At 45.2% G+C, this 12,599-nt stretch overlaps 1 protein-coding gene across 1 annotated transcript in view; it reads left to right on the forward strand.

Moving 5' to 3' along the window:
* LOC126235956 (uncharacterized) overlaps positions 1-12,599 on the forward strand; it is a 70,834-nt gene that overhangs the window by 26,476 nt on the left and 31,759 nt on the right. Inside the window, exons 2-3 of the mRNA XM_049944962.1 lie at positions 2,598-2,740; positions 12,076-12,345. Coding sequence (XP_049800919.1) covers positions 2,598-2,740; positions 12,076-12,345 — 413 coding nt within the window. The remainder of the gene's footprint in view (positions 1-2,597; positions 2,741-12,075; positions 12,346-12,599) is intronic.

Genomic DNA, 12,599 nt, shown 5'->3' on the forward strand with positions numbered 1-12,599 from the left:
AGTCGTCTAGCGACTTAACGTCAGGTGGTATACAGTTCTTTGTGTTTGTATCATCGTGGGGGTCATTGTGTGGCTGTGGCAAGACAAAAGTAAAATGTAAACAAGTAAGCACTGTACGCAGAGAACTATCTGTAGATATTTACGTTATAATTTCGACTCCATGTTATTACTTATAGTTCAAAAATAAAAAAAAAATGGTTCAAATGGCTCTGAGCACTATGGGACTTAACATCTATGGTCATCAGTCCCCTAGAACTTAGAACTACTTAAACCTAACTAACCTAAGGACATCACACAACACCCAGTCATCACGAGGCAGAGAAAATCCCTGACCCCGCCGGGAATTGAACCTGGGAACCCGGGCGTGGGAAGCGAGAACGCTACCGCACCACCACGAGCTGCGGACACCATTACTTATAGTTATTTGCATCCATGGGATTAATCTTCATGCACAAATCACTTTGGGAAACATAATTTAAGTGGGAAAGCGAACGTTCTCGACCAATTTCGTTGATGAAGTCTTCTCGTCAACCTCAGGCACCTGAAAGTGACGAGCAGGAAACTCGTCGAAACGTTGCGAAAAAACGACACCACGACTCGACTGATAACGTAAGAAGATTTCAGCAACGTACACTGAAGAGCCGAAGAAACTGGTACACATACCGAATATCGTGTAGCCCCCCCCCCCGCGCCCCCCCCCCCCCCCCTCCCGAGCACGTAGAAGTGCCCCGCAGCCCGACTGATGTCTGAAGTAGTGCTGGAGGAAACTGACACCATAAATCCTGCAAGGCTGTCCATAAATCGTAAGATTTTTTGTGAATAGCACAATAACCATGTAGATGTAGATGTAGATGTAGGGGGTGGAGGTCTCTTCTGAACAGCACGCTGCAAGTCATCCCAGAAATGCTCAATAATTTGGGGAATCTCTGGCCAGCGGAACTGTTTAAACTCAGAAGAGTGTTCCTGTAGCCACTCTGTAGCTATTCTGGACGTGTGAGGCGTCGCATTGTCCATCCGGAACTGCCCAAGTCCGTCGGAATGAATATTGGACATGAATGGATGCAGGTGATCAGACAGGATGCTTACGTACGTGTCACTAGTCAGAGTCGTGTCTAGACGTATCAGGGGTTCCATATCCTTCCAATTGCACACGTCCCACACCATTACAGAGCCTCCACCAGCTTGAACAGTCCCCTGCCGAGATGCAGGGTCTATGGATTCATGAGATTGTCTCCATAACCGTACACGTCCATTCGTTCGATACAATTTGAAACGAGACTCGTTCGACCAGGCAACATGTTTCCAGTCATCAACAGTCCAATGTCGGTGTTGACGGGCCCAGGTGAGTTGTAAAGTTTTGTGTCCTGCAGTCATCAAGGGTACATGCGTGGGCCTTCGGCTCCAAAAGCCCAGATCGGTGATGTTTCGCTGAATGGTTCGTACGTTGACATTTGTTGATGACCCAGCATTGAAACCTGCTGCAAATTGCTGAAGGGTTGCACTTCTGTCACATTGAACGATTCTCTTCAGTCGTCGTTGGTCCCGTTCTTGCAGGATCTTTTTCCTGCAGCAAACGATGTCGGAGAATTGATGTTTTACCGGATTCCTGATATTCACGGTATACTCGGAAAATGGTCTTACGGGAAAATCCCCACTTCGTCGCTACCTCGGAGGTGCTGTGTCGCATCGCTCGTGCGCCGATGTAACAATATGTTCGAGCACACTAAATCTTGATAACCTGCCATTGTAGCATCAGAAACCGATCTAACAACTGCGCCAGACACTTGTTGTCATACGCCTCGTATATAGGCGTTGCCGACCGCAGCGCCGTATTCTGCCCGTTTACATATCTCTGTATTCGAATACGCATGCTTATACCAGTTTCTTTGGCGCTCCAGTGTAGTTTATGTTTCCAGTTAGGATAATTACATAACATTACACGAACTATGCCACATCTAACTGCTCCTGCGTGCTTTAGAGAATGCAACCGAACCAAAGAATGTGACTAAATAAAATGTTCTAGTATTTTGCGTTGGAGCAAAGATTTTCTTTGGACAACACTCGCATTCATTATTACAAAATAATAGATGCTGTTTTCAAAGTCTGTGAAGCTGGGGTTCAAATGTCATTTCTCCAATACTTTTTGGTATTGAAATTACGTGTAATAGGTATATGTTGCCTATGAACTTAGCATGTTTGTGGCTTCGCTTAACGAAATGCAAAGTTATGTGGATGGTTTGGGCAGCTGGGGAGGGACGGAGCTGGTGGCTGGGAGTTGGGGGCGGGTTGGGAGGTTGTGTGTGTGTCTGTGTAAGAGAGAGATGGTAAGTGGGTGTACGACTTAAGAGTGGGGGTGTGAGAGGGGGGAGTTTGCAGACTGTTCTGTGTGTACTGCCCGAAAAAAAAGTTATGCACACAGAATGCACGATCGCATGTCAATGTAATTTCGTACACGTACACACTACAGGAGGGTATATAAGGCAGGGAATGTATCTGTGTAACCGATATTTCATAATCGTGTGTACCGTTGCGGTGCACGCATATCATCACCTGCACTAACGAGAATAAATAGTGTATGCTTTGTGTCCTGTCAACAGTTGTCGATGATGAACCTTCCGACGTGATAGACACCCTGGATCCAACTGCACACCTGGAGCTGGGGACTGACGACAACGCTGGGGCAACGCGCCATCGCCGCGACCGAGTAGTACGGAGAGCCGAGTGGCCGTTCGACCAGCAGGTAATGGCCGGTCAGTCCCTGGGCGACGGGCCGTAAACACCTATTCCTCAAGGAAGTGCCCTCATTGTCGATGTGAAGTGGAATCGTACCGTCTCCTCTAATGTAAATTCATTGTTTTCGAGGCGACGTGTTGGCAGAGTTGGTGCTAGCGGCGGAGGCACTTCCTTGTGGTGCAGGTATAGTTGCCTTACCCGACCGCGATATTACTGCACGTGGCACCCTGTGTCCGTTATCGGAAACATGCGGTGACGTTACACTGAACAAGTACAGTGATAATTAAGGGAAACGCATCGGATTGTGAATGATTTCAAGACAGTTGTGCATACAGATAGTATCAAGTGGTTCAGCGTGTCCTCGGTGAAATATCACGATAAAAACTCACGATAAGTCGACCGAAGCGCCCTCTCTCCCAGGTCCATTACTACTGTGGCTGAGTAACTCTGTCCATTGTAAACTAAACATGAACGTCAACAACGCGCTATGAATGCCCCCACGTGTGTTGCTATGTCCTTGAATTCTCCTTCGTGCAGAACGTAAGCCACACTCAGTCGTTTTAAATCTCGTTCGAATGCTGTGGTATGCTTATTCTGCTGCCTTTCGACTCGCATATCGCAGTGCTGGTACATTTGTCGAGTAAAGGGCGGTATTATCGCTGACATGTCGGTAGTAGCGGTGCGAATCCAAAAAAAGGGGGAGGGCGAGAGGGGGGGAGGGGGTGAGGGAGGGGCACAGGGTGGAGACTAGGACCAAAAACCATTTTAGTAAAAGAATTTGTATTTTTTCTGAGAGTAAAATAGCCTGAAAATTATGAGTCTCGAAAATGGAAATTCAAGGCTGTGTTTAACACAGGGTACTTTTCAGTGACAGATGGGTTTCTGGTCTGACCCATTGCAGAAGACATTCCAGTAACCCATGCAAAGGCTCTCTATACTTGCCGTCGACAACAAATCCGAAACTGACAGTCGACAGGTATAACCACCAAATAAGTTTTGCAGAGTTAACTGGAACCGAAAGGGAAAGACCCCTCACAAAAAAGGAACAGTAAGATCGATTTTCTTGAATAAAGGCAAAAAAGTGGTCTAGGGATAGCGTCTTTGATTAGTAATGGTGTGGCCGAGCGGTTCTGGGCGCTTCAGTCTGGAAACGCGCGACCGCTACGGTCGCAGGTTCGAATCCTGCCACGGGCATGGATGTGTGTGATGTCCTTAGGTTAGTTAGGTTTAAGTAGTTCTAAGTTCTAGGGGACTGATGACCTTAGATGTTAAGTCCCATAGTGCTCAGAGCCATTTTGATTAGTAATCAAAACATCCTCGCTCCCAGGTTCGAACAGCACCACCGCTTAAATTTTGAATAAAAACCATCAGCCATGGCAGCCTAAGACTTCCGGCATAAGAAGTCATCCTTATTCAGCCGGCGGCTTTGTCAAAAAGGGTGGAGGAGCGGACAGAGTTTCAGGGCACTCTCTTGTCCTTGGGATGGGAAACTGCTCGTAAATGCGGAAGAATCAGCAATGACCAAGGGCATGAGGACGCAGAAGGCAATGGAAACCACTGCATTAAAAACGCATAATGTGTATCCACAGGACATGTGGCTTGTAACTGGAAACGTCTCATGATGATCTCTCCATTGGCAAAACATTCCGGACTAGTCCCCAAATGGTTCAAATGGCTCTGAGCACTATGGGACTCAACTGCTGTGGTCATAAGTCCCCTAGAACTTAGAACTACTTAAACCTAACTAACCTAAGGACATCACACACATCCATGCCCGAGGCAGGATTCGAACCTGCGACCGTAGCAGACGCACGGTTCCGGACTGCGCGCCTAGAACCGCGAGACCACCGCGGCCGGCGGACTAGTCCCCCATTCGGATTTCCGAGAGGGGAATACCAAGGGGGAGGTGACCATGAGAGAAAGACTGAACAACCAACGAAAGGAAAACGTTCTACGACTCGGGGCGTGGAATGTCAGAAGTTTGATCGTGATAGGGAAGGTAGACAATCTGAAAAGGGAAATGCTAAGGGTCAGTCTAGATATGATGTGAAGTGAAATGGAAAGAAGACAAGTATTTCTGACAGATGAATTTAGGGTAATATCAACAGCAGCAGAAAATGGTATAACGGGAGTAGGACTCGTTATGACTAGAAAAGTAGGGCAGACAGTGAGTTAGTGCGAACAGTTCAGTGATAAGGTTATTCTCATCAGAACACCGATAACGGTAGTCAAGTTATACATGCTGACGTCTCAGGCTGAAGATGAAGAGACAGAGGAAGTATATAAGGATACTGAACGCGTAATTCAGTATGTAAAGGGAGATGAAAATCTAATATTCATGGGGGGTTGGAATGAGGTTGTAGGGGAGGGGGTAGAAGAAAGGGTTACTGGAGGATTTGGGCTTGGTACTACAAATGAGAGAGGAGGAAGATTAACTGAGCTCTGTAATGAATATCAGCTAGCAATAGCGAATTGTCTATTCAAGACTCACAAGAGGATGAGGCATATTTGGAAAAGACCCGGAGATACAGGAAGATTTCGGTTAGATTACACCATAGTCAGGCAAATATTCCGAAATCAGACACTAGATTGTATGGCGTACCCAGGAGCAGATATAGACTCAGATTACAATTCAGTAGTGATGAAGAGGAGGCTGAAGTTTAAGAGACTAGTCAGGTAGAATGAATAAGCAAAAAACTGGGATACGGAACTACCGAGGAAGGCTATAGATACTGCGATTACGAGTAGTTCACTAGGCAGTTCAGATGAAAAGGAATGGACATCGCTAAAAACGGTGGTCACAGAAGTTGGAAGGAAAAATAGATACAAAGAAGGTAACTGCTGCGAAACCATGGGTAACATAAGAAATACTTCAATTGATCGATGAACGAAGGAAATACAAAAATGTTCAGGGAAATTCAGAAGTACGGGAATACAAGTCACTTAGCAATGAAATAAGTCAAAAGTTCAAGGAAGCTAATGATAAATGACTGCATGAATGAAATTAAAACCAAGGGTGATAACATTAAAAGCGCAATGGCAATTCCCCTCCCCTACAACCTCGTTCCAGTTCCCCATGAATATTAGATTTTCATCTCCCTTTACGTACAGAATTATCCATTATCCTCATATACTTCTTCATCTTGGAGAGAGCAGATAGGGGATCCAGTATTAGAATCGATAACATTCAATCAGAATTTCTAAAATGAACAAAACGACTGTTTCCGTTGGTGTCTAGAATGTGTGTGTCTGACGATATACTATCTGAGTTTCGGAGAAACATAATCCACACAATTCCGAAGATTGCAAGAACTGACAGGTGCTAGCATTATCGCACAATCAGCTACCCCGCGGGACGAAACGTTGAAATGAGAAGTCCTATCCCTCCCGCCGTATTCTCCATACGTTGCTCTCTGTGACTACCACCTTTTTGGATCAGTAGCACACATTCTGGCTGACCAGCACTTCCGATCGTATGAACAAGTTCAAAACTGAATCGATTCACGAATCCCCACAAAAGACGCCCAGTTCTTCCGCCACGGGTTTCGTATGCTATTCGGAAGATGGGAGAATGTAGTGGCCAGCGATGGGCAATACTATGAATCATAATTTTTTTGTAAGTTTTTCGCAATAAAGCCCCGAACTTCGAGAAAAAACGGCGGAAGCAAAGTTGTAGCCCTTGTAGATATAACTTGTCATAATGAATGTTATGTAAAATATGTAGAATGTCTAGTTAGATGTGAAGAGAGGATCTTATGGGCCTACTCTTGCCAAGTTAAAGTAGTAGCTTTTGTAGGCCAATTTGAGGTAGCCAGTTGAGACGAACATTTTGATACGGGACACTTGCGGTCTATCAAGTCGGGAAACTGCCTCAGACTGGCCTACAAAAACTACGTAAGCTACAGCGCATGCGCGTCGATAGAGTTTTTCAACATTCTCGCGCTCTCTTCGCACAAACCATTCGCTCTGGAGAAAAAAATGAATAGGACCTTTTTGTAGGAAATTTAGTATAGTTTAATTTTGTACATCGACACGTTTTCACTGGGGAGAGGGAGGAGGGGGGGGTGCGTTTTTCGAGTTATTCAAGAAAAACGTACAAAAGTGATATTAAATGTCTTCTATCTCGGCAACCATTCCGAATAGGGCATCCGTCCATATGAAGTTTTTTGTTCAGAATCAATAATACTATCACCCCTCAAAGCCTGTACCTTTCCTTCTGACTCAACGTGTATGTATGTGGTGCCTGTTCTTTCGGACGTGTCTGAAACAACAGGCACCACATATATGAGGGATCTAGATGGGAGGCGTGCTGGGTAGTCCGTGCAACTGCGATAACCACTGTGACTCAGCGGTCAGAGCATCTGCTTACAAGGGAACCTCCCCATCACATCCCCCTCAGATTTAGTTATAAGTTGGCACAGTGGATAGGCCATGAAATCTGAACACAGATCAATCGAGAAAACAGGAAGAAGTTGTGTGGAACTACGAAAAAATAAGCAAAATATACAAACTGAGTAGTCCATGCGCAACATAGGCAACATCAAGGCTGATGCGAACTCAGGAGCGCCGTGGTCCCGTTGTTAGCGTGAGCAGCTGTGGAACGAGAGGTCCTTGGTTCAAGTCTTCCCTCGAGTGAAAAGTTTAATTTTTTATTTTCACTTTATGTGACAAACTCCTATGTTTTCATCACTTTTTTGGGAGTGATTATCACATCCACAAGAAAACCGAAATCGGGTAAGGTAGAAGAATCTTTTTACCCATTCGCCAAGTGTACAAGTTAGGTGGGTCGACAACATATTCCTGTCATGTGACGCACATGCCGTCACCAGTGACGTATAGAATATATCAGACGCGTTTTACTGTGGAGGAATCGGTTGGCCTATGACCTTGCGATCAAATGTTTTCGGTTCCCATTGGAGAGGCACGTCCTTTCGTCCACAAATCGCACGGTTTACCGGTGCGGTCGCAAAACACACACACTAAACTTATTACAGAGAACAGAGACGTCAATGAACGAACGGACAGATCATAACTTTGCGAAAATAAAGAAATTAAACTTTTCACTGACGGGAAGACTTGAACCAAGGACCTCTCGTTTCGCAGTTGCTCACGCTAACCACGGGACCACGGCACCCCTGGGCTCGCAGTAGCCTTGATGTTGCCTATCTTACCCATGGACTACTCAGTTTGTATATTTTGCTAATTTTTTCATAGTTCCACACAACTTCTTCCTGTTTTCTCGATTGATCTGTGTTCAGTTTTTCAAGGCCTATCAAGTGTGCCAACTTATATCTAAATCTGAGGGGGGTGCGATGGGGAGGTTCCCTTGTTAGTAAGCAACGTTTAAATCCCTGTCCGGGACAAATATTCAACTTTCGCCATTGATGCCACCTCGCAGCCAATGTCTGTATTTCCTTTGTGTCTTGATTCATAGTGGCTGCTGGATCAAAACTGTATCTGTTCTTTCGGACATGTCCAACAGCACCTGCACCACACATGTACATATTATTCTTTACTGGTTTATAAGTTATCCTTCTTCAGAAGGTATTAAATATTTGCACCTGTTACAAATGGAAATGTATAATCGATATCTGTAAAGAATAAATAATTATCATTCGTAATTGTTGTCTGGACCTGACTCCTTCGTAGAATAAAATTACTGTGCAGTTGCTGACAATGATCAGCCACATTTATGATACTGAAATAGTCCACTATAGGGAATGTTGTTGTTGTTGTGGTCTTCAGTCCTGAGACTGGTTTGATGCAGCTCTCCATGCTACTCTATCCTGTGCAAGCTTCTTCATCTCCCAGTACCTACTGCAACCTACATCCTTCTGAATCTGCTTAGTGTATTCATCTCTTGGTCTCCCTCTACGATTTTTACCCTCCACGCTGCCCTCCAGTGCTAAATTTGTGATCCCTTGATGCCTCAAAACATGTCCTACCAACCGATCCCTTCTTCTAGTCAAGTTGTGCCACAAACTTCTCTTCTCCCCAATCCTATTCAATACCTCCTCATTAGTTACGTGATCCGGCCGGCCGAAGTGTCCGTGCGGTTAAAGGCGCTGCAGTCTGGAACCGCAAGACCGCTACGGTCGCAGGTTCGAATCCTGCCTCGGGCATGGATGTTTGTGATGTCCTTAGGTTAGTTAGGTTTAACTAGTTCTAAGTTCTAGGGGACTAATGACCTCAGCAGTTGAGTCCCATAGTGCTCAGAGCCATTTGAACCATTTAGTTACGTGATCTACCCACCTTATCTTCAGCATTCTTCTGTAGCACCACATTTCGAAAGCTTCTATTCTCTTCTTGAACACACTAGTTATCGTCCATGTTTCACTTCCATACACGGCTACACTCCATACAAATACTTTCAGAAACGACTTCCTGACACTTAAATCTATACTCGATGTTAACAAATTTCTCTTCTTCAGAAACGCTTTCCTTGCCATTGCCAGTCTACATTTTATATCCTCTCTACTTCGACCATCATCAGTTATTTTACTCCCTAAATAGCAAAACTCCTTTACTACTTTAAGTGTCTCATTTCCTAATCTAATTCCCTCAGCATCACCCGATTTAATTTGACTACATTCCATTATCCTCGTTTTGCTTTTGTTGATGTTCATCTTATATCCGCCTTTCAAGACACTGTCCATTCCGTTCAACTGCTCTTCCAAGTCTTTTGCTGTCTCTGACAGAATTACAATGTCATCGGCGAACCTCAAAGTTTTTACTTCTTCTCCATGAATTTTAATACCTACTCCGAATTTTTCTTTTGTTTCCTTTACTGCTTGCTCAATATACAGATTGAATAACATCGGGGAGAGGCTACAACCCTGTCTCACTCCTTTCCCAACCACTGCTTCCATTTCATGCCCCTCGACTCTTACAACTGCCATCTGGTTTCTGTACAAATTGTAAATAGCCTTTCGCTCCCTGTATTTTTACCCCTGCCACCTACAGAATTTGAAAGAGAGCATTCCAGTTAACATTGTCAAAAGCTTTCTCTAAGTCTACAAATGCTAGAAACGTAGGTTTGCCTTTTCTTAATCTTTCTTCTAAGATAAGTCGTAAGGTTAGTATTGCCTCACGTGTTCCAACATTTCTACGGAATCCAAACTGATCTTCCCCGAGGTCCGCTTCTACTATAGGGAATAAGAATTTTAAATTGCCTTGTGGCGGTTTGGGAACTATCAGATTTCGAAAAATGTAGTAACAGGAGTCGAGCGTTGACGCGCGCCGTCCCGACAACTAGATTTTTGGTGATGTATAGATTGTAAATTCTTCTCCATAAGTGAATGTGAAAACAATATTACCATCCCTGTAAATATTTTTGTTTTTTACTGATCAGTAAAAGGTTAAGAAGCTCTTAACGTTAGTTTCCGGTTTTCGATTCTGCTTTTATTTGCTAGATTCATATTGCTATACAGGGTGTTTATAAATGAATAGCGTGGTTTTAACCCTCTGTAATATTTATTACATTAATCTTACAGTTATAAATGATATGTCAAATGAAAGAGCAACTCAAACAGTTGTGTTTGGCACCAGTGTGCATGCGCATCGCGCAATGTTTCCGCCGCAATCCGCGATTGGTTGAACTTCACTGTACCCTAGCGCTGGATAGGCCGCACGGGGCCTAATGACAGGGCTTGCATTGCATGGCCTCCACGTTCACCCGACCTAACGCCATGCGGTTTTTTTCTTTGGGGCTTCATCAAGGATCGTGTGTATGTGCCTCCGCTACCAGCAGACCTCCCTGAATTAAGAAACCGGATTGAAGCAGCTGTTGCTACATTCACTGAAGACACAGTTATAAACGTTTGGGAAGAACTCGGCTATAGACTTGATGTGTCCCGTGTGATAAATGGAGCTCCCATTGAACATTTATAAGGTTCTTGGTAAAACTGTTTGAGTTGTTCTTTCGTTTGACATATCATTTATAACTGTAAGTTTAATGTAATAAATATTATAAAGCGTTAAAACCCCGATTTTCATTTATAAACACCCTGTATAATACGGCTGACAAGGGAACCTCCCCATCGCACCCCCCTCAGATTCAGTTATAAGTTGGCACAGTGGATAGGCCTTGAAAACGTGAACACAGATCAATCGAGAAAACAGGAAGAAGTTGTGTGGAACTATGAAAAAAATAAGCAAAATATACAAACTGAGTAGTCCATGCGCAAGATAGGCAACATACAGGGGACTCTGAGCTCAGGAGCGCTGTGGTTCCGCGGTTAGGGTGAGCAGCTCCGGAACGAGAGGTCCGTGGTTCAAATGTTCCCTCGCGTGGAAAGTTTAATTCTTTATATTCAGACAATTATCAAAGTTCAGGCACTCACACATAATCAACTTCGCTCTCCAAAATTCCAGCACATGTTCAGATTTGCTTGGACATATGCAGGGTTTGACGGTCTACACACGGAAAAATTTGAAAACGTTAAAAACATATGTTTTGACACAGCACAGGGAAAACTGTGCGACTGTGAAACTGTTGCATTCATTTGTTGCAGTTTATGGGACAAACTCTTACGTTTTCATCACTTTTTTGAGAGTGATTATCACATCCACAAGAAAACCTAGATCGGGCAAGGTAGAAGAATCTTTTTACCCATTCGCCAAGAGTGCAAGTTAGGTGGGTCGACAACATATTCCTGTCATGTGACGCACATGCCGTCACCAGTGTCGTATAGAATATAACAGACGTGTTTTCCTGTGGAGGAATCGGTTGACCTATGACGTTGCGATCAAATGTTTTCTGTTCCCATTTGAGAGGCACGTCCTTTCGTCTACTAATCGCGCGGTTTTGCGGCGCGGTCGCAGAACACAGACACTGAACTTCTTACAGTGAACAGAGACGTCAATGAACGAACGGACAGATCATAACTTTGCGAAAATAAAGAATGTAAAATTTTCACTCGAGGGAAGACTTGAACCAAGGACCTCTCGTCCCGCAGTTGCTCACGCTAACCACGGGACCACGGCAATCCTGCGCTCACGTTGTCCTTGATGTTACATACGCTGCACATGGACTACTCAGTTTGTATATTTTGTTTATTTTTTCATAGTTCCACACGACTTCTTCCTGTTTTCTCGATTGATCTGCGTTCAGTTTTTCAAGGCCTAGCCACTGTGCCAACTTATAACTAAATCAGAGGGGGGTGCGATGGGGAGGTTCCCTTGTGAGAACCGCGGGGCGTATGCGGCTCGCGGGCCGTAATTTGGCGACCACTGGTGTGGAGTGAAATGGAGGAGAGATAAACAAAAGTTTGAGTCTGGAGAAGTAGCTATATCAACTAGAGCCTGTTAACGGCTGAAAGGACGTCGATTCTGTGCCGACAGCTGCCGAACTTCATCCAGTCGCTGGCAAAGCTGCCGTGGTTCAACGTGCCGTGGTACAGCATCGCCCCAGAGGAGAGGCCGGCGCCGGCTCGCGCGCCGTTGAGGGAGCCCGTGCTGCACAGCGACGTGGCCGCCCTCGAGCGGGCGGTGCTGGAACTGCGCGTCACCGTGGAGCGCCTGCGCCGCCGCCAGCTGGCTCTGCTGCACGTGCTGCGCTGCACCGGCGCCAACGCCGCCACCTGCAGCCGCAACTACGTGAACGACAGGAGGGTACGTCACCTCGCTGTAGCCAGATGAGCAGTACCTGCTGCTCCTTCACACACCTAAGTACACGAAGCCGATGCTGCAAATTCGGGAACCTACCACGTCTGTTCATTTTTTATTGGTATCCCGCCAGCCACTATGACTTCCGTCTCAACGTTTCCACAGGGGGTGATCAACTACTACCGATAACCCACCTCAAATACCAACAACACAACAGGCGTCGACCCTCGCTACTCCACCCTTCGACACTGGAAAAGCGT

The sequence above is a fragment of the Schistocerca nitens genome, chromosome 1 (assembly GCF_023898315.1).
Source record: "Schistocerca nitens isolate TAMUIC-IGC-003100 chromosome 1, iqSchNite1.1, whole genome shotgun sequence".
Lineage (NCBI taxonomy): Eukaryota > Metazoa > Arthropoda > Insecta > Orthoptera > Acrididae > Schistocerca > Schistocerca nitens.